Source organism: Seriola lalandi, unplaced genomic scaffold (genome assembly GCF_002814215.2).
Source record: "Seriola lalandi dorsalis isolate HSWRI2012SDOR001 ecotype SW California unplaced genomic scaffold, Sedor1 jcf7180002054474, whole genome shotgun sequence".
Classification (NCBI taxonomy): domain Eukaryota; kingdom Metazoa; phylum Chordata; class Actinopteri; order Carangiformes; family Carangidae; genus Seriola; species Seriola lalandi.
The window spans coordinates 2,229,017-2,252,419 of NW_019525027.1; the positions used below are offsets into that span (position 1 = coordinate 2,229,017).

A 23,403-nucleotide genomic window follows, 5' to 3' on the forward strand; every position below is an offset into this window, starting at 1 on the left:
GGGCAAAATGAAAAAGAGGATATTAATCATCTAAGAGGATGTTTGGAGAGAGGGGGGAGAGAAACGCATCTACAGTGACAGTGGACTGATAACTACATGGGCTCAACATGGGCTTATACAGTGTGTATGTAGGTAGGCAATTGTTTTGCTAACATGTTATCCCAAACAGGGATCTGCGTGTCAAGTGTCAGTTCTGCTCCTTAGAGGCCAAGAATCAAAAAATGTAGCAACTTCTCTTTTATAAAAAAAAAGACAAAACTAAAAATACATCCATCTTTTACCTAACCTGCTATAGGAGAGAAAAAGCTTGTACTGGCAGGTGGCCAGTAGTAGTTTAGTAGACTAAATGGTAGTTTCATGGCTATAATAATTCCTGTGTGTGCTGTTAAGAACGTATTTGTAAAACAAGGCTCCCTGTGTGGTCACTATTATACTGTTTCATATGGAGCATCGAACAGGGCTTCCCTGCAGTCTAATGATGGTAAAATATGTGTTCCACATGGATATACTGTCTGAGTCAACGTAAATCTGAGCACTTTTTAAAGTACTCAAAAATCTCCCGATCACATAGGTGGCACTACCTGCAACATCTTGTAATAGGTTTTTCCATATCTTGCCAGAGGGCGTAAATGGGGTGACGGGAAGGTAACGTTGAGAGAAATGAGTTTGTGACCAAAATGTCACCTATTTAAATCCCACGAGTGGCTACAAAAATCTTGTTGGTGGAGTAAAATAGAAAGGTCCCCCCTCCCTCATCAACTACAGCAAAAAACACCCTGGGGCAAAGCAGTCAAGCCCCAGTTTCTCTACTGGAGCTGCTTCACTGGCTATGAATTACTAACCTGTGGTTGTACTGCTGAGCTCTCTTGTGCAAATCTGGGTATGTATATGTGTGACTCTCCCGCTCTTAGTAACTATTTGGCTAAGTTATAAGAGTAAAAAGAGAGAAAATAACAAGGTCATTCTATTCTCTTTGTTCCAGTCAACCTGAATCTCCGGATTACGTATGTATTCTTTATTAAGATGCCATGTCACATAGGATGGTAATTTTCTTTTGTTTGTTTTTCTATAGCAGCCCTGTAAGGGTTTTATGTTATTATATTCTATATTGTTGAGCAGATGGAAGCATAATGAAATATTACAAGAAAGTGTTTCCAGGGTCATTTAGAGATAAAATAAAAAACAAACAATAAACTTACAGTTTCCTCCCAGTTATTCTGTAAATGAATTCATTTGCTTCATATATGCTACTCGTTTGGAGAGTTTATCTCCTCTAGGCACAAAAACTAAAGAACACACAACACACACACACACACACACACACACACACACACACACACACACACACACACACACACACACACAGCAGTGGTAAACACCTATTTTATTTGCCAATGTGAATTTATTCCAATTCAGCAGATGAAGAAAGATGAAAGAGGCTTACACTCTCTAATAGGTTTAGATGCTTGTAAAAAAAATAAACAAATCCAACCTCAGAGTCTGAACCGGATGAACCTACAATAACCTGACTAAAGAATTACCTGCAGCAGTATGTCATCTGTCATCTGGCCCAGTCAACTCTTTCTACCATTAGCAACACTTGCATGGTGCTTAGGAAAATAAAATAGGGTCTTGGCAATACTGTACACTTCCATGCCATCTCTTATATATTTACCACTTAGAAGTGGTCGAAAGAGAAAGTATCCCATTGTAGAGAAGTCAGCCCTTTTCACAGTTGACTCTAGAGGTGGAACTAACTGGGCCTGTGATACAATATGAATTTTTGTATGGCTTTTTTTTCCTTTAATAACAACAGTAACACATTGAGTGTCATTGTGGGTCCTGACAGATTCTAAGTGTTGGATCTTGTGTGACCTGGTCAGCAGATAGGGAGGCAGTTGTAAAGTCAGTTACTTCCTTCCTTTCTGAATCCAACTATATTCTATTTATTGTTATTAGGGATCAATGTATGATGGATTGTTTACCATGGGACATACTGTGTTGCTGAACAATTCAAGAAACATATTTAAGGTTTTAAATATTTATATTTGAGCATTTTGATGTAGCATACTCCAATGTTTTTATTTTCTATTTTTAATGGGCTCTAGAGGACAAGATTGGAGGAGAATCCGGGATTTTATCAACCTGAGAGAGAGTTAAATCTTCAGTTAGAGACTGACCCCACCGAGTACAGGAAGTAATTCATTCCTCTAATAGACTTTACGCAGTACATCCTCTCATCTAATCTCTTTTTTAACAGATTGCAATCGCTGTAATGAAAGAGGTGCACAGAGGTTCGGCAAACCAGTTTACCGATGCATGTTTCTGCTAATACAGGAATGCGCACAAAGCTGTGCACACACACACACAGGCTTGCGCTCTCTAAAATGGATGACAAAAATGTTCATGCGAAGACACACACATACACACACACACACACAGACACACTAATGGGATCTCTCTTTAGCTAATCTCAGTAGTGATGGCTCTCAAACTGACAAGAAATTTCACTGGTGTAACAACTGTAATCAGCACATAAATAGCACTGTCCACTCCAATTGTATCACAGCACTAGGAAAGTAAAACCCTGTAGGTCTGAAGAGCTTTCTAAGTATTAAATGACCCTCAATGGAAACCGTTTTGCTTGGTAATTTGCCTGTTTGTTAAATACAGTGGAATAAAGAATCGGGGCGATTGGGGATATATTGTTACACAGCTCTATATGTTGTCATAACTGGTATTTTAACGCTCGGTACATCAAAGAGACTCTACATGTTGCTCATGTGGCTTTCCTCTGAGTGCACTCATGTCATAAAGACTGGAGATTGGCCACAGTAAATGTTAGCGTGTGTCTATTTGTTTTAGCCTGGCAATGGACCTGTTCAGGAACTGTCGCTGCCTCCTGTCTGATGTCACGAATACTAAAGAAGACTCAATCCCCCCATGGCCCTAGAAGAATTAAGCCACCAAGCCCCCAAAGGCATTCACTATAGTATGTTGTTTGACTACCTTACACATGAGCGTACTGATGATTACACACAGAATGCAAAGATGTGAAGACAAGCAAAAGCCTTATGTCTGATAAGTGAGGATTCCAGTATATCTATAGATAACAACTGCTGATTACACTGATTGGTTTCTCCTTGGTGGATTTGAAGATTACTGAAATCCGGTATGTATTCTTGCTTGCAATAAAACTGAGTTATTCTTCTAAATAAAACATGTTTTTTTTGTTTGTCTTTTTTTTTTATTCCATTCTTGTGTCTTCTATATCATATCAGATGAAGCACATTTGAAAAATAATGCAAGGATGGAGGATGAACTACGGCCACAGAAGTTTAGATAGCAGCAGAGGAAGAAATGACACTCGATCAATGAGAAAATTAATCGAAAACCCATTGTGAGAAAGACCCGTCGTGCTTGAGAAGAATTACAACCTACAGTACAGAGCTGGTCAAACTCAGAGGGGATTGAACAGCTGTGTCCTAATTGAATGCATGCATGATGTCAAGCACACACAAGTTATTTAGACTGAAAAGAGGCACCTGTGGTCTTGGTGTCATAAAGATGTCTTTCTTTTCAAGGTCACACATGTGGACTCGTGGATCTGATTATCAGCTCTCCATCACATGAATGCCCACCACAAACACATACTTTATCATTTTCTACAGACCACTGAAAAGTAGTAATTTGCGCAACAAATAAATAAACAACCAAATAAATGAAATGTGTAATCCCAAGAACAGAAGAGGGCACTACAGAGAGAAAGGGAAGAGGGGAAAAAAAAACATAAGAGAGAACACTATGAGTGAAGCGAGGGAGGAGGAACCGGGGATTTGAGAATTATAGCTTCAATTTCCTGGGGATGTGTGGGTGATGGCAACGGTAGGATCAGCCAGTGCTCTTCCCAAAGTAAAGGGATTTATGTGCGGCACAACGGTTTACAACCAGGTAACAAATGCCTCTCTCTTCCACACTCACACTTTCTTACTCCCCATATTCCTTAGCTCTCTGTCAGTTTGTCACATCTGTATCTTCAACATCTGTCTTTTTACCTTCCCTTGCCTCTGACTTGCTTTCTCTCTCACTGTCATGCCCTGTTACATGACTTAATTCAGCTATGAAGTACAGGGAGAGGGGTTAATAGGGGCAAATAAAAGTTGTAGTTGTGTTTGTGTTTTGCACCCAGGAACAGTGGTTGTCATTCTCTTGACTACATCAGTCAAAAATACGGCCGACTAGCAACCAAAAAGTTCCTGTTGATTCTTGTTGTCAACAGGAGTTTATGTTCCAGGGGTGATTTAGAAAAAGGAAGGACTGTTGGTTATTACCTCTATACATCTATAGACATAAGACCCTGAAGCAAGGTGAGGACCTCAACCTGAGTGATTAAAGTCCAGTGGTCAACCAGAAATCATGAACTGAAATCAAAACATTTAAACAAGTATCAGAACCAGTAACAGACTAAAAATGAAAACAGAGTACATTTAAAAATTAGGCTATTTGAGAAAAAATGCAGGAAAAAATGCTTGTCTTGGCAAGAAGATCGTGCATTCATATATGTATGTGTGTGTATTCTTAGCTCTTTATACTCAGCATGAGTGTGTCTGTTTGACTTTATGTTAATGCACTTATCAGATATAGTACAAGCAAGTACTTGCAAATTTAACAAAAGAAACTACAGCCCTGCTTTGTCATGCATTTTCAGGTGCAGAAAGTCAAACACAACAGTTTGATTGGTGAACTAAATTCAATGTAAAATTTGTCAGTTTTAAGGCAGCATTTTTAGGTCAGGGTGAACTATTTAATCCAAACCCTGGACAGGAGTGCATTAGGACATAGTTTAAACTTGCAGATTGTGATCAGAGTGTTGCCAGTTTAAACACAAAAATGCGATTCTATCTATTTGGACTGGACTTGAGGTGGTGAAAAAATGTTAGAGATGATTAACCAACAGCCACAGCACCAAGAGACATGTTTTTGTTAAATATCTAAACTTGAACATTTGTATAGAAATTAAGAAAACATAAACAAACAGTATGCGCTGTAAACAACAGCTTTAAATAAATCTTTGGTGTTTTAGATAATGATCAATGTGTGTTTTTTCTTGTCTTGCTCTTTTTTCTGTTATTTTCTCTAATTCTCTCTGTTCTCCACATAACCACTGTCAGACATAGATTACAGCCTTACATAAACCTGACTGCAAAGATGCACTACAATATCCTCCCATGGAGGTTTTATAGTACTAAGGGTTATTGCAGATTGTCCATTGATCTTAAGCTTTTCAAGGGGGGAGTCATACACAGTAGGATTTGCCACCTATTGATCTAATCATATATATCACACACTTGTACAACTGTCATATTATTGTGAAGGTATACTATAGTAAGAGTTACAGTAATCAATAAAAGACTGAATCATCTTGCCCATACTCGAGATGAACTGGCTAACTCCATCTGCTCAAAGGTTGTCAGCAGCTTTAAATCTTTGTGTGTTAGTGTGCGTTAGTGTGTGTTCTCGTGTGTTAGTGTGTGTTCTTGTAGCATTGTTTCATTTCGCTGTGTTTCAGCATTTTGTCACATTTATATCAACAGATCACAAGAAAAAAATCTTCAGTTTTGCCAATGTATCACCTCTGTTGACACTTAGAGCTGCACGATGAAGAGTTTTTCCAAGTCCATCAAAGGCACAGCACTTAGAAAGTCTCTGACCTATATTAACTAGAAATCGTTTAACTAAACCTCGCAGTTTTTTATGTAGATCAGCTCATTTTCACTGTATCATTTCACTACAGATTGGGAAAGATTAATTATTTCCCTTATGGTAAAAGTTAAAAAATGTTTTTTTACAAGTACTCTATTATCTACTTAAAGGCCACTAGTGGTGGTGGTGTTCAGGCTTTTGCTCAGAATGAAAAGGGAAAGATTATGCACTCATTTGTGGCTTATAAGAAGATATGAAGAGGAAAAAAAAAGTGTGAGGCATGACATTGCAACTGATTGGTTAATTGACTTTTTCATATTTATTTCCTCATGCACATTTTCCTTCTCCTTTAGGCCAAACAATATGTGACGAAACCCAAAGTCCACATTCAGTTATGGTGGAAGTTAATCTAATGCAATCTAATGTTTTGTTCCATCCCTACACATGTCTGGGCCTTATTCCATTACCCTCTTCACCCCTGTACTCCACCGCTTTAAATAACATGTCAAGCTCCGGAGCATTGCCCCCATGTTCTTTTTTATGAGCGGCGGGGGAAGAGGATTTGGCGGCTGTCGTCAGTTACTGGAGGGCACAAGCCCCATACTCAAATCCCAGGCTGAGATTATGATATAAAAATCTATCAATCCACTCGTCCCAGCACGGTGAATCAGCGGTGATGGCATGACCTAGTTGGATGAATCTAATCCGAGCAGTGACTGACACTGCAAGGACAAAAAGGGAGCTCAGTGGGGAATAACAAAATACACTCATTAGATAAATATTATAGAGGATAAAAAACAAAGCGGAAACTCATTGTTTGTTTTCCCTCTTTGCAATCTCTCTATCTCTGTGTCCATCTGTCAATTTCTCGCCCTGTCTTTGCCCTCCATGTATCTATTTCCTTTTATCTGTTTTCTATCTCTTTTGTAATTTTCTTTCTCTTCAGTGTTTCCCCGTCTGTCACTCTTGTCATTTCATTGTTGTTTTGGAGATCTGAGACTAGAGAGGTGATTTTCTGAGATAACAACATTATGCTTATGCTTGTCTGAAAAGGGTTTGTTATTTGTGTATTGTGGCTGGATTTATTTAAATTCATAAACCTGGATTACTTTATTCCCACTTTGCCTTTTTATCCCTTCACTGTGTGATGTCTCTGAGAGTGTTGTGGCTGGAATATGTTTAGGTTGACCACAATTTACTAACCACCTTAACTTATATATATAATATATCCTTATAGCAGGTTTTCAGAGGTAGTAGTCAACTATTAGAAATCTTTACTATCAAATTAATTGAAGTTCCTTATAGTATTAGATACATTGTCAATGGGTTGCAATAGGAAATCCATGCACAGTGTGAGACTTACAAAAATTAGCGATGCTGAGCATTTTTGTTGGTTTTTTCCTTTTTGTTTTTTTTGCGTTTTTTCTTTTTTTCTGTTATTCTTCAATTTGTATATTCAAATTTCAAAACACAAATATTTCTGACTTTGCATATGTATCAATTTCTAGTGTGGGAACATGTTTGTATTCCAGGCTTTTCTTCCGTAACTATAACTTCTATGTCACTATATAACACATTCTCATGACGCCTGCTCCCTGGCTGGTTTGGCACACCCTCAAACGAACCTACTCGGAGCAAAGGCCTTGCAAAGACTTTGGTTTAGTTTTAGTCGGTTGCCATGTCGAGAAGACGCTTTTATTTTTTTCCTCTGTGTCAATGTTAATTCCCTTTGTACACAAATAACCAACAGTGCAGGTTTACTATACAGTCCTTTGGTGACAGCAGAATAACATTTTACCAGCATTATCTTTATTATTTCCTGACATCAGAAGTTTTCCTGACCTGCACAGTGCACACTAGCTTGCTACTGTGTCTACATGTTAACTCAGGTGTGCGCTGAAGTATCCAGGCTTCTTCCCTTCATCCTCTTCTGACGACAACATCATTCAATTCAAATGTTATTTCTGGAAATATTTTCATCTTTGCATAGTTTGTTACAATCTAAGATAGATAAAGACTGTTAATGTAACTCTAATTAATGATTAAGCGGAGTGATACATATAGTTAAAAGTCCCAGTGCTATTATACTCTATATCAGCACTCATGGAATGCCTCTCGTCCAATCAAATTATTACTTGGTGGGAAGTAACTGTTGTATGATGAGGTTTACTTTAGAAAATGTGTGTATGAAGTGAGAAAAACTGCAAAATAATACACAGAAATTTCCTGAACTGCAGCTTCGTCCATCCTGTTCTGCAACAGTCTGCTCATGCCATTGGTTACCTGAACTCTGGGGAGCAGGTTAATAGGTACACACACACACACACACACACACACACACACACACACACACACACACACACACACACACACACACACTAAGTACTAAGCACTAAGCACTAAGCACTGAGGAGTGTGTTTTCTGTTACTCTGTGAGGCTGTGAGGTCCAGACAGATTGACTGTTCTGGCAAGTCTCTTAGCCATTATGCCAGCACCAGGCAGACACTTATTGTTGTGGAGGTTGTGTGTCTTTGTGTATTTATGTCTGTGTGTGTGTGTGTGTGTGTGTGTGTGTGTGTGTGTGTTGACTAGGCCGTGGGGATAGAATTGATCTCAGCCACAGGAATCCAAAAGGGGATGGGAGGAAGACAGAGAGAATGAGAGTGAGGAACACCTATCACACAGTAGGAGCATTAAGACCTGTTTGTTTCACCTTCCTGCCTCTTGATTTTGACCTCCTGTGAGTTTTACTGACTGTTTCACAGAAAAAAGTTAATGAATCAAGGTATATCTCACACACACACACACACACACACACACACACACACACACACACTTAGTCACCCTTAATCTGCATTAGGATTTAAAATCCACATGTTTTAGTCCTTTTTTTGTTCCATTTTGGTCTCTCTCTTTATTAGAGACATTTCTCTTTCATCATAATCCATTTACTATCCATTTTCTATCTCTGGTCCTATGTGGTGTTTGCTCTAATTAATATTGCTCTAATTTCAGCAAGCCGTGTCCATCTTTCATTTTCTATCTGATTTATTCTGAGGCTTTCATTTCCTCCTCTTTCTATATCTGTCTGCAACCACCTCTTTCTCGTGCTCAGTCTTTCACAGAGATGCTTCCTCTCCTCTTGACATCATATCACAGAGTTTGTTCAGTGAGTTTTTTTATTTTTATTTTTTTATCTTCCCCACCTCCAGCTCGCTTTAGCCGGCTCCCCTGGAAACTTTATCTCTTATCTGAAAGAGGCCTTATTGCTCCATTGATAACCTTTCCTTCAAATAAAAAATACAAATAAAAAAGTCATGTAAACTTGTGGCCATCATAAAAACATAACAAAAAAGAACCCTTATCTCTTTCCTCTTAAGTGTGTGACTGAGATATCAACAGAGATAATGCACTAACTTTTCTATTTTGTCTTCTTAACTATTTGTTGATCCACACAGATTTTAAAATAATATTTATACAGGAGTGAATGAACTAGATCCTTTACTTAAGTAAATGTTCTGATAATGCTGTGTAAAAAGACTCCCTTACAAGGTAAAGAACTACAATTAAAATGTTCCATAAGTAAAAGTATCTTAGTATATGTAATACAAATTTAAAAGAAATAAAAAAATACTTAAAGTATCAAAGGTAAAAGTACTCAAGGCAGAAATGTTCTCTGTTTATCATGCATGAGCAGCATTTTACTGTTGTAGTTCAGGTGCAGCCAATTTTAACTAACAATTTTATTTTACATTGGCTGCAACTAAAGATTACTTTCATTATTGATTACTTTTGGTAACTATTTCCTCAATCAATCAATTGATTATTTGGCTTATAAATGTTAATAATGAGCAAACCCTCAATTTTGAGAGGCTGGACCCATGAAATGTTTGGAAAAAATGTAACATTTAAACAGTTATTAAATACTTCACTGCTGAACAACTAATGGATTATTGACTAATCATAGGATGGTTCATCTATCACAATGCATCATATTTTATAAGCTTTCATATGTTTTGTATGCAAGACGTTAATTGGTAAAGTAATTAGTAACTATAGCTGATTAAATAGATGCAGTGCAGTAAAATGTATGTTATTTTCCTCTGAAATGTGTGGAGTGGAGGTGTAAAATGCATGGAAGGAAAATACTTAGTAGTAGTACAAGTACCTCCAGTTCAAGTGACTTGAGGAAATGCACTTAGTTATATTCCACATCTGTATTTAATGAAGAACACTGTGTTCAGGAGATTTTTTAAATTGTATATAATAGCCATGCTCAAGGAAAATTTCATGTTAAAGGAATAGTTCTACATTTTGAATGAGAAGATCACTTCCACTCTCATGTCTGTATGGTCAATATGAAACTACCACCAAGGTTATGTGCTGGACTATTTCTTTGGACTATTGACCCTCAACAACTTGCTATTAAAACACTTTGTTTTGTTTTTTTTAGAAGGATTAAATAAACATGATATGATGTGTTAATTACTGAGCTTTAGAGGTGCTAGTAGGTGGACATTGATCAGAGTTGTTTCCCACATCTTTTTTTCTTCTAAGCTAAGCTAACAGGCTGCTGGCTGTGGCTTCATATTTAACTGAGAGATATGGGAGTGGCATCGATCTTTTCATCTTTCTCCAGGCAAGAAAGCTAAAACAGTGTATTACCCAAAATGTCAAACTATTGCTTAAAGGGAGTATTAATCTTTCAGTTTTACAACCAGTTTGGAGATTTAAAGACGTTATGTTTTCCACATAAGACTGTTTTTCTAACCTCCAGCCTTTCAGTTAAAGCACTTATTACAACTTCGCTGTTTCCACATTTTCGGTTTATATTTATTCAGGCCCTCTGACCGTGAGAAAGACAGGATTTAGACACCAAGCCTTGAACAGTCCTTGAATCTTCAAATGGTTCTTGAGCATGTAGAAAACAAATAGTACTCTCAGTTTATAGGAAAAATGTTTCATTAAGATTGACAAAAAAGGACCTTTCAACTGAATACACTCACAGGACAGAAATAATTTAAATATGACTGATAAAAGGGCTGAAAAACACTTGTACAAAAACTATGAAGCACAGAACTACCTAGCAACAATAATTCCTGCTGGCATTTAGAAAATGCAGCAAGAAGAAATGGAGAAAATAAATACAATGAAAAAGAGGTAAAAAACTGAACAAGCAGGGGGTTTTCCCTTGTGGTGTATCAGTCTGACCATAACAGTCCTGACAGGGTTGTCAACAGCAACAATGTTGTTGTAAGTAACAGAGTTGCCGGGCGGTGGCGTGGAGATGGACAGAGCGGCATGGAGTGAATTGGAGATAACAGGGAGTGTGACAACTGAATTACAGCTGACGGCCCTGAGATGAGCTCTCAACAACAGAAAAACAAGACAGATAGACAGTATAACACGCTGGGAAGCAGGCAAGGAGATGGAAAGACTGAGAGCAAATTTGAGTGGAAAGTCAAAGGGCAGAAGAAAAACCCATGTGAAGAATGGAAGACGAAAGAAAGAGAGAGAGAGAGAGAGAGGGATTAAAGGAAGTGAGAAAATGAGAGGATGAAAGGAGGATGCTATTTCCTGAACAAGTGAATATGGGGGACATTTTAACAATGAGAGAAAGAGACAGGCAGCAAAAGATTCCTGAGCCAAGACACAGCAAGCGTGCGGAGAGAAGTCAGATGAGATGAAAGACTCAGAGAGTGCAAAAGTCAAAGTAAGGAAAAACTGTTGCTTTTGTGAAGGCATGTGCATGTCCTTTGTTTCTGGAAAACAATCAAATAACTTACTGGTAGCATTTGTGAGCCTGAAAGTGACCGACTTATCTTCGATGTTACACACATTGCGCACGGACACCTGGCAGGTGTAATCAGCAAAGTCCTTGGGTCTTAGGTTTTTCAGCTTCAGCACCTTGGTCTCACCCTAGACGGGACAAAACACACACACGACAACATCATGCTACAACACCACAGTTTAAAAAAAATCTTTACAACATAATCCTTTAGGTAACTAATATGAAGCACACATATTAATCTAAACATAAATCTAATATTATCACATCTCCATTGCGTAATACATAACATTATATCAGTGAAAGAGCTCAAAGCTTTTTTATTTTAGTCTTTTCTAAACTGGGTTGTAATCTTGCGTAAAAGTCACTTCAATTTTTGATGAGCCGCAGTGTGATAAACAGGGTCAACGACACACTGAGTTGAAAACACACACACATGCATGAACGCACACGCACACACACACACACACACACACACTCCCAAATACAAACATACTGTGTTTGTATGATGCCCTGATTATCAGCAGAAGCATCTATCATCTACATATGGAGTAATATGAATGATGAATTTCAAATTGCTTTTGCATGAGACCATCAGGAAAATGGGAATCATCTGATTGTCAGTACAAAAAAAAAAAAAAAGAAAAAAAAAGCTGAATACATTCATCCTCTCTTGGACTATTCATGAAAATACTGCATGTATCTTTCTCTGGGCTCCTCATGGAGACGCACATCGCTGATGATTTTTCATATCGAGGCTTTATGTCTGTCAGCCTGCTTCACTAGGTGATGTGCTAACGCTGTCTTAGGCATTCCTGAGAAGAGCTCTGCTGGCTGGCTAATTGAACTCTAGGGGCTCTGCTTTGTGGCTGACTGATGCTTTGATAAGTGGAGAAAAGGGGGAGCCGTTGTTTGAAGGCAACAATTGTGCACTCAGGCTGTGAGATCAGGCTGGGGGACTGTTTGTTTAGTTATTTAGTTAGCTTGCTGGCTATGTCTGGCCAGCTGACTGGCTGACTGATGGAAGAGGCTGCTAGTTTCAAATAGCCAGAGACAGACAAAGAAGAAAGAACAATCATGCGATGCTATAATAGTAAAAATTTTCATTTTCATTTTCTATGTGCAAACATGTCTCTTTATGTCTGTGTGTTTTTCTTCTTTCAGTATACAGTGCATTCTAGCTTTCCGTTCCCACATGGCACATATGCAGTTTTTAGTGACAGCAGGGGAGATTTACCCCTCAAAATGCTTATCAATATATAATTTGACTTTTAATTTTCCTAACAAGAAAAAGGTAACAATTGAGCTGTGGTTGCTAAAACATGAACTTCAAACCCAATAAAAAAGCAGGACAGAGCAGCCAATGTTAACTCATATACAGCACATGGCTGAAATACTACACAGACATTGGATGTGATATTGTTACCAGGGCTGTTTGTAATTCACCTCCACACTTGGCCTTGATTACAAATGGTATTTAGCTGAACATGCTAACAACAGTGTCTTACTTTAGAGCAGCCAAAGCACTGTTGCCTCACTATACACTTTCGCTCTTGGTGGTTTTTGGTTTTCGAGAAGCTAACAAAAAGTGATATGACCATCCGAACTCTAAACTTTAAATGCTGAATATCAGTGTTACTAGAGCTCCATGACACCACTTTGACATTTGGAGAAACTCACAGCTTGACAGACCTTCCGCACTGAGTCAAGGTTAAAGCTTCTGAACAGCTGCTGTTCGGAAAGAGGTTTTGTGAATGGTAATTTCCATTCGTATGACCCTGACCTCCGTAGGTCAAAACCATAGTGCTATAACAGTGTTCGTATAAAAACTGAATGTATGAACAGAAACAGTGGGAGTAAACCAAATAAAAGCAAGAGAGAGATTTAGAGTGGAAATTTTTTTCAAGGGTAAAAATTGAGAGTAGAGGAGGATACAGTTCTGTTGTGGGGAGGAGATGCACTTTCTGAAGAGAAAAACAGAGAGCTGGTTGCGGTGGCACACCTGGCAGTGTGTCTGTGCTGTGTATGTGTTCATGTGTACCTGGGTGTAAAGTGGCTCATAGATGTCCACTCCGTTGTCCTTGCTCTGTTCGATGAGCATGCTCCCACGTTTCCAGATAAATCGTGCGGGAGGGTTGGAGTTGACGGTGCAGCGCAGGAACACCGTCTTCTCCTGGTAGTAACTGCCACGCACATCGCTGATGGTCTGGTGCACCGTCAGAACTGGTGTGTCAAGGTCTGCAAAGCACAGCAAAGGAGCAAAAGATAAAAACATGAAGACTCAGATATTGCTGCTGGGGGTGATTACTGGTTATTACACCCCAGAAACTTGTTCATTAGGATTTTTTTTGTGCCACACTGAACAAAAAAAAAATCACACTAAGAAACTCACAAGGTAGGGTTTTATAGGAGTAAAAATAACCTTTAATTTTTTGAATAATGGTTGTCGCTTTTTCTGTGCAAAACCTTGGTGATATTATGTGTGACAGAGATGCGATTTGGTAACTGGGACACAACTGTAAATAAGGGCAAACAAATGCTGTTTGTTGGCTGAATTGCTCACTCACACTGACCAAAGCTATCCAAACACTTGGATCAAATGGATCAAAGCTTCTAACGAACACAAATGTCCAAATGATCTGTACATTTTGCCATTTCCCTCTCTAGCTGTGACTCTCACACACACAACATTTATATATTTTTTCTGCCATTTTTTTTTTCATCACCCGCTCCACCCTCCCCCTACTTGCCTAGTTTTCCTGTGCCTTCATAGGAATGTCATCTCCCGTTTCCTGCGGTGGATAGGATTTCAGCTGCTGTCCCCTGGTTTCTGCCATCTCTCCAAATCTCACTGCGACTTTCACTCCTCATCACCGTCCCTGTCTCTCGATCCCCTCCTCCCCCTCGCTTCCTTGCCTCTATCTCTTACAGGGAGTTGTGTGAAATCTCAATTCTTTGCAGCCTAATTGGACTGTTGCGGACTTCAAACATCATGGAAACAATTTCCAGCAACACCGGGGTAGCATTTGCTCCCTTTTCCTGCCTTTCCATTTGACCTCTCTCCTTCATTCTCACTTCCTCTTTTCTCGGCTCCTGTCCCTCGCTTCCTTTTTCCTGTGTCAACTCCTCTCATGTGCTGCAGATTTATCAAAAAGGCATGTGTGTAAGATGTAGAAAAAAAAGGTGAGATGTGAATGTAGCCACTACGTTCCTTGACACCATCAAATGTGAGCGTAGCCAACCCCATGTGACGGAGGGAGGTATTTATTGTATTTTGGGTTTGGAGACGCTTGAGACAAACAATGTGTGGATAAGCATGCTTGATTTTTGAGAGTGCTGTTGATAAGGGCACAGCTGTCACATGAGTCTCTCTCTCTCTCTCTCTCTCTCTAACACACACACACACACACACACACACACACACACACACACACACACACACATATGCATGCATACATTCTCACATCTGGACCCACATCAAAGTGTGTCCAGCCTCAGCACAGCATCAGAGCACGTTTGTGGTTTGAAGTTTAGAGATCTGCGACACACTGGCACAAACACACAGAGGCGACTTGAACTCGTTCAGGTGTCTCCAAACAAACCAGGAGACTTTTTCAAACAAAAGGTGAATGACAGGGTCATAGAAAAATTGACTAAATCATATGATGTGATAGCGCTCTATTGCGTGCTTTAAAGCTACAGTCTAATGTGCGAACTTTGCCTGAATGTCATGGGAAAGAAGAGAAGAGTCAGAATGGGTATTGGAATATATTGAAATATGTTGGGTATAACACCAGTACATCATTTTGAAGAAAAAGTAGCAGGTTTTTTTTTGCATTTGCTGAAGAGGTTTAACTTTACATATCTGTTTTGCAGATATTGCAGATTTTGTATGTGCATGTGAACGTTCTTTCTCTGTATCTCTTACCCAATTTAGGAACTGCATCCTCCAGAGGACGCAGTCTTGTCTGGTCCCCGGAGGATTTCCTATTTTTCCTGGGCCTAAACAGATCAGACCTTGCAATGACCTGCATAATTGCTTCAAAATTCACCAAACACAGGGATAAAATGCTTCTTCATGTCTATTCAGAAAAGGATGGTTCTGGAAATTTAGTTTTTACTCAAAAAAAAAAAAAAAATCAAACTGCTTTTTGCCGGCAGCATGGCCAAAAAAAATACTGTGTCTGACGTGGCTAAGCTGATACTCTGAATACTATTGTGTATGTCTTATTTGAGAGTTTCTCAGAGATTTTTTTCTGTGATCTGTGAAGTGCTCACCTGTTTCCATCCCTTTCATGTCCCCATGGACACCCTCATTCATAAAACGACAACCCACTGTTTCTTCCATAAGGCCCTGCGGGAAACTAGACAGTGAGGTACCACCAGTCTCTCTAAAAGCCTCTGCCAGCATCAGGCCTTCAAACCTGGGCACTTATTAAAGATATCTGCCTCTTGGTTCTGCCATGTGCATGTGTGTGTGAAAAAGATCTGGCAAAAGAGCAAGCACCTTTGTATACTTGAATTTGTGAATATGTGCCTGTATGTGTGTGTGTATATGTGGGTGGGTGTGTGTGTGTGTGTGTGTGTGTGTGTGTGTGTGTGTGTGTGTGCGCACACACAGGATTTCTGTATGCTTTTCACAGATCATTTGCAGCGCAGGGGGAATCCTAGCTGACTAATGCACCGGTAGTGTATACGTGTGTGTCAAGAGAGTGAAGCGAGTGTGACTATCTGCTGTCACTCTGTCTGTTTCGTGGCACTATGGTTGAATCTGGAGAAAGTGGAAAGTGACAGATTGACACAGAGAGAAGCAGATACAGACAGGTAGATTCTCGAGAATATGACACAACTGTAAATGGACAAAACAGTCAGTCAGAGGTCGACATTGCTCCTACACAGCCAAGGAGATTTTGACTGCATGGATACAGTGCTAATACATGTTGATTTTGGCACATTTTTGGCTTTACATTGAAATACTGATTGGAAGAGCGTTCACTTTGCTAGTATCAACATAGTATGTTTAAGCAGTACAAAAAGAAAACAAAACTAGATTCAAACGAACATCCCACTGGAACACACAAAACTGTGCCAGCTTACTTTAAACTTTCAAAATTGCTTTACTAATGTCATGGATAAAACGATGACAATAGTTTTTTTTTTTTTTGTTGTTGTTGTTTTTTGTTTGGTTTTTTTTTCACGACAAGTGGGTTGTTAAAGCTTTTATAATCCAAACTCCCAGGGTGCGTCTAACTTTACTCAGTTTGGGCCCTTAAGTAAATAGAGACACAAGATGAAACTGCAAGTGTACAGAAATACAATATGAAACTTTAATGAAGCTTCTGATTTCCCCAAAGCCCTGCCTTTGTACACAGCTTAGATCAATTGCACTGCACTGCTTCTGTTAGCCGCAGCTTTTAATGTACATCTACGCCTCCAAAGCTGCACTGGGGGTCTGGCATTGTTTTCTGCTTAGACGCTACACAGTGATGCTGACGCAGAGACATTTTACTGTAGTCCCCCCTCAGAGTGTGGCCCTTAGCTCGGACTAATGCTTGTGGTTAAAGCACACAATCACACATATTTTGCGAAGTTAATACCATGTGATAAAAAAGTAACACCTACTGTGTTTTACAGGCCGATGGTAGCTACTCAAAGGATCTAAACTTTTCTGATATATGTCTGTCCACCAAGAAAAGCCTTTGCATGTTTGTTCTGGATTACATCCTGTTGATTTGGGGGGAAAAAAGGGGACAAATGTAAAACAAATCCTACTTTATCTCACATGCTAAATTATCAATGAAAAAAATTGAAGACTTAATGTTTGTACAGCGAATCAAAGTCTTGGAAAAATATGTTGCCACTTGCTAAATAATATTAAAGTGGTTTTATTGCAAAAAAGAAAATCTTGGTATCGTGAAGATACACTTCAAAAAGACTGGAAAGACACGGGGTAAAAATAATACCGTAACAATATTAAAGACAAAACACACACAATAAAAGTCCCACAGTGGTATTAAATCAGTGAGGTCACAGTTATGTAGTTCATCTCGGCTACCTGTATCCTTGGACATTATTTCTGACATTAACTCAGATGGAAGAAACAGACAACTGCTAGAAACCGAAAAACAGCCATGTCTATAAAAACGAACACTTTATTTGTAACTCTTTTATCTGCTGCCATTTTAGCTCTTTAACATTTACCTATAGTGGTAAACAACTCGGTTCAAATCGCACTTCATGAATAAATTTTACTTCATTTACATTTTTTTGATAAAGAAAATAAGGGAAACAGCAAATCTCTGGTACACTGTCTTATCTGGTTGACACAAATTAATTCAAGAGGGGTTATTCAACAATGTTTCGTACAGTCCTGATCAGGCCACCAGATTCTGTAATACCAGCTGCCTGTTAATGAGATTCCTTTATCATTAGAAAGACAAAAACTACTATACTTCTATTTGCTCCAGATATTCTCAGAGACCAATTCATCTGAATTATATTAAAGAGCAATGCAGGAAAGCCTCTTACACACCAGCATGTGAGTCAAAATTACCCAACTTGTTCAGCGTTTTCCCTGAAGGTTTGGAAAGAGTTCAATTTTGGTCAGGTATTCCAATTATGTTTTCTCTTGAAAATGATGTTTGTTGTTTTAATACAAATTTCAAAGCAAACTAACTAGCAGAAAGAAACACTCCAGTACAGATGTTGTTCGCTTGTTATCTGAGGAATCAGATGATTAGAGCTGTGGTCAGAATTACAAACTCTATACTACGAGCAAATGCAGTACACCCAGCGGGGAGAACGGCAACAAAAACACAGCTTTTATTTTCTGTGTTGACCTCCAGTCATTTTTAAGAGTTTATCTGTCGTATTTTAGCAGTGATTTGATTTCACAAACATAACCTTTTTTATGCTCAGTATGTATATTTTACAGACTCGAAATGTGTCTGCATGCCATTAGTTTCTCATGATCATGCCTCAAAAATCTTTCCGAAAAAGACCTGGAGTAACCATGGCAATGATGGAAACAGAGATTTACTCAGAAGCAATCCATCCTCGCGGTCAGGGTTGACCGAGTGTGTTTTTGTAACAAGTTGACCTCTGCTGGGTGCTTTCCTCTGCTGGAGGATGCCCTGGACTCCAAATCCTCTTTGATTTCCAATAACATGTCCTGTACTCTAATAGCTCTCTAGGAGTAGACAGCCATTAGGGGACCAAAGAGAAGATGACAGGTTCAATTGAGTGTGAGCGTGCAGTGAAGGAGAATAAGGTGTGGTGTGATGCTTCCGTGGTACACGTCTATGAGGGTGGTTGGGTGAGGAGATGTGATTGTGTCAGTAACAATAGCTATGTTCAGTATCTATTGTACAACATGGAACGGTAAATGTATTATCCCAGTAAACAACTGTAATCACTGTAATTCACTGAAGGTCAGCGCATAATTTATTATCAATTTGCAAAACAATCAGTCAGAAAAAAAACAATGGTATATAAGAAATAGAAAAAGACTAACACACAGTAATCGTCCTTAACAGATGTGATAAAGACCATTCAGCACAGAGCAAGTGGGTGAATAGTTGAGTTGTTACACACTAAACACAGAAATGATCAAGTTGAGCATTTTACAATGTGAAGTTTCTTCTGCAAAACAATAAAAAGTTTTAACTGTTTTCTAAATCTGACCCTGGACAAGCAAATAACAAAATTAGCATGTGTATGAATAAACATCCATAAAAAGAATCTTATGGAAACATTTAGAACGTGTGCTTTAGATTAAGCAAAAATTATTTGAGCAAATTCATTTGGAATTGAACTGACCCACAACCGACAACCCGCACAGCAGCAAAGCAGATTTCAATTCAAATCAAAAGCAGTTGTTATCCGTCATTAGTGATTGAGGGATTGAAATAATGGCAGAATCGGTCCAAACACTGTTTCAGAATAGCTGCTACCTGTCTTCACTTCAACTGTATAACCTGTGGACTTTTATCTGCTTTGGGGATAAACAGAGATGTAAGTGTGCAGCCCAATGTCATTATAATCAGCATGTTGAGCAGTGATGGTGGTCAACAACAACAGATAAAAAATGTTGAGTTTCTCAGGAAGAAAAGAGCTGTCCACTAAAAAACAGTTTCTATAGACAACAGACTCCAAGCATATTTCAGTCTGCATTAATAAGCAATCATCACACCAACTCAGAAAAAAACAACCAACTCTGTCTGTCTGTGTATTTTTTCTCTCTCTCTCTCTGTCTTTCTCACACACACAGTTTGAAAACACATTCTTATAGGCCATCAACCACACACACAAACACACAAACACACACACACACGTGCACGTAGCCACACACACAGTGAGAAAACACTGCGCATATAGAGAGGCATGAACAGAGGCAGACTTGCCGTTTGATCCAGCTTCGCTTCTCGTCAATTATTCAGCATTCTGCTCATAGACATCGCCTTAAAGAGGACATAAAAAATGCAAGAGACCCACATTTGGAAATAAGGAGAACATTGCCTGTGTTTAAAGCAATGTTCAAAAGTAAAGATTGATTTAGGTTGATTTTCTTAGCTGTTTTTTTTTTTTTTTACAATAACAAATCAGTGGTCTTTTGTTTTTTTAACTCCACAAATCATGGGTTTGTGTCTCTCTACCTTTGTTGATGCCTCAGTCTTTAGCCCATAACAAATGTGATGCAAGAATGGTGAGACTTTTCCAGCAAAATTATTATCTTTGTATAGAATCAAAGGAATCCGATATACGTTTTTGGAGCTATGAACGTCAGCAGTGTGATTTGTCTATGCCCTTTAAAGAAGGTAAAACTATGGATGCCAGTGGAGTCCTTTCATTGTGAAACACAGAGGGAAAGGCAGAGGGGGGTGGGGGTTGGGGGCTGATGACATTACATTACAGATAGAGACATAAAGAAGAATGAGAAAATGAAGAGGAGGAGGCAGGCAGAGAGTCGCCAAACATATTGTCAAAAAAGTAAACACAGTAGAAAACACTAGTCGGAATGAAAGCAGCACCTTCCACCTGCACCACATTAATATAATACTGCAGCATCAAATTAACTTGAGAGATGTCCTGACTGAATGTTTTGGGGAAAAGTAATCAGATTCAACATTGTGATATAATAATAATAGTAATAATAATAAGAAGAAGAATGGCAATGACAATGGGCCTCTTTGGAGATTTCTAAGTTAATGTGACTGTTTAAAAAAGTTCGGTGAGTTTCTTTATCACATGTAAACAGTGGTGAGAAGCTGCTTGGCTCTAATGAGTGTTGTGAAAGAGAAAGAGAGAGAGAGAGAGAGGGATGAATTCTGGCTATGTTTGATATGGAGTCCAATTTCTATTTCAGTTATTTAAAAAAAAAAAAGTCTCATCAGTTTTTTTTGATTGTAAAAAGCTGCTATAAAACATTCCTGTGCACATGACTCTTCACTTTTGGTTGCAGTCATCCTTTAACTTTCCTGATAATAGCAAAGAATTTGAGGAGCCCTGCAGTTTATATACAGTATGTATCACCCTGTGTTACATCTTGTATTGTTGGGTATAACAACAAGGCACAGGAGCCTGTGTTAAGAGGAATTACACCGTGTATCTTCTCCCAAACTAACACTTATGAATTTGCTGAAAATGGCGTATTTTTGTTGAGCCAGCGCGTTATGTACAAGCCTTAATTATGCTTTTGTCAGCAAAGAGCCTGGGAAATGGTATTAAACATTCATGGTGGTGTGACTCCATTATTTTAAGCCATAAAAAGTCTTATTTGGGCATGATTGTTTACTGTGAGTGTGACAGTGGAGTTGCAGTGGTGACAGCAGAGAGGGTGTTAAGGGACAAAAAGCCATACAGTTCACTCACTTAGCCCCCAGGCTACAGTAACACACACACATGCAAAAACACACACAGAAACTTACACAAAGGGCACATACAGTTATGTAGTAAAATGTGAACATACATCCAGACACGCATATGCCTACACACAAGCACTCACCAACAAATACACACACAAGCTCCTCAAGGCCAAAATAGCACATGAATCTCAGTTCCCTCCCTGCAGCCCCAGAGGGCAGAAATAAGGAAGTCCTTCCGTGTCCCTGCAAGTGCCTTCTGAAGTTATCTATGGGAGCAGATAAAGGACAAAATTTGCCCTTTTCACTCCTTCTGTGGTCAAGGATGTCCAGATCATGGTGCAGCAGCTTGGCTTGATGCAGTACTGTGTACATGTGTTTTAGATACCAGGTTTAAGAAAATCTTATCTCGAGATAAAGAGTCAAGTGTCACTGTTCCTCAAAGTTGGCAAAAGAAACGTAACACAAATTTGTGGGCAGAGCCAGGCAACAGATGTGTGGTGTCTAACCCTTTGGCTTGCTGCATATTTGATTAGCTTTGGTGCATCCAGGGCGCTGTGGACCACAGCAATATACAGTATGGAGTACACATATAGACACACACACGCAGTAATATAGGCTGTTGCTGCTCTTAAAATTATTAAATTGCTTGTGTTTTATTGTGTTGTGTGGCGGGACGAACACTACACTCAGGGGCAATCTGTTCAATGCCTTTATTAAAACAGCTTTAGACCACTTCTGTGGATTCCTGCTCAGATACTAAAGTGGTATTCTGGCACAACCTCACTTTCATTGTCTCCTGGTTAACAGGGGACAGTGAACAAATACATAAATAAGAGTGAGGAGACTCCCAACACAACAACAGGCCGGAAAACACAGAATACACAAGTCTCATCACCAGTCTCAGTGAGAAGCTGGAATTGTTTTATCACTTTGTTAGACTGAAGAACACAATATAGAGGATAAGAAGTTTTAGACAATGTAAAACTAAATGCTACACTATGTAAGGTAAGACATGCAGCGATAAAGTATCATGTTGTGTAAAAAAAATAAAAAAATCACATCTCAGAGGACGTTTTATCAAAACAACACTAGCCATCATTTTTACCAGAAGTAGAGTTATCACCCTGCGCTTGTATGCCTCCGCCAGCCAGTCAAGTTGCACTTTATATCCATATCTGTCCCGACTCATATAATATATGTAGAGGAGACTTTGAAGGGCTTTAATAAAATGTATAAAGTGTATATTTTGATTTGGGATATAGGGATATACAAATAAAACTGGTTTGATTTGGCTTTGTTGTTCTTGTTCTGCTGTATGTCTACTGTCTTAACGTGCAGGTTCACTGAGGGAAATGATGTGTTCACATGCTTGGCCAATAAAGGTGATTCTAATGGAACACAAAGTTGTAGCCACAGCAGTAGACAACGTTTCAAATTCTTCGGGAAAATGGATTGTGTCAAACACACCTTCTACCTTGGGCACCCAAGAGTAGATTCACCAATTCAGTAGCTGACCAAATGTGAAATATGGTCACAATATCCCTTCTCATCCTGAGTTACAGCATTGAAGAAATGGCCAGAAAAACATTTTTGCAGAACATTATGTCACAGCGAAGTTGACCTTTGACCTTTTGATTATAAAATGTCATCACATACACTGCCATAATGAGTGTATGGCCGAAAAAACACGTTTTGTGAGGTCACAGTGACCTTGACCGTTGATCATCAAAATATAATCAGTTCATCCTTCAGTGACCATTTCTGTCAGATATAATTAATAATTCCCTCCAGGTATCCCTGAGATATCGTGTTCATAAGAATGGGATGGACGGATGTATGTATGTACGGGCAACTGAAAACATAATGACTCCAACCACAGCTATGGCCGGCACTGAGGCATAATAATGAATAACTGAATTTGTCTATTAGTCTTAAATTTCAACTGTTCTGGTATTATGTCACAGTAATTGGAAAATATAATGATTCGAGAATAAAGGTGTTATTGAAGTTAAGCTAATAAGTATATGTTACATTTAATGAGATGATAC

At 38.9% G+C, this 23,403-nt stretch overlaps 1 protein-coding gene across 2 annotated transcripts in view; it reads right to left on the reverse strand.

The window, feature by feature from the left end:
• mdga1 (MAM domain containing glycosylphosphatidylinositol anchor 1) overlaps positions 1-23,403 on the reverse strand; it is a 163,897-nt gene that overhangs the window by 51,775 nt on the left and 88,719 nt on the right. For both annotated transcript variants that reach the window (XM_023412004.2, XM_023412003.2), the window contains exons 5-6: positions 13,534-13,730; positions 11,491-11,623 (exon numbers count right to left, since the gene is read on the reverse strand). In XM_023412004.2, the coding sequence (XP_023267772.1) occupies positions 11,491-11,623; positions 13,534-13,730 (330 nt within the window). The remainder of the gene's footprint in view (positions 1-11,490; positions 11,624-13,533; positions 13,731-23,403) is intronic.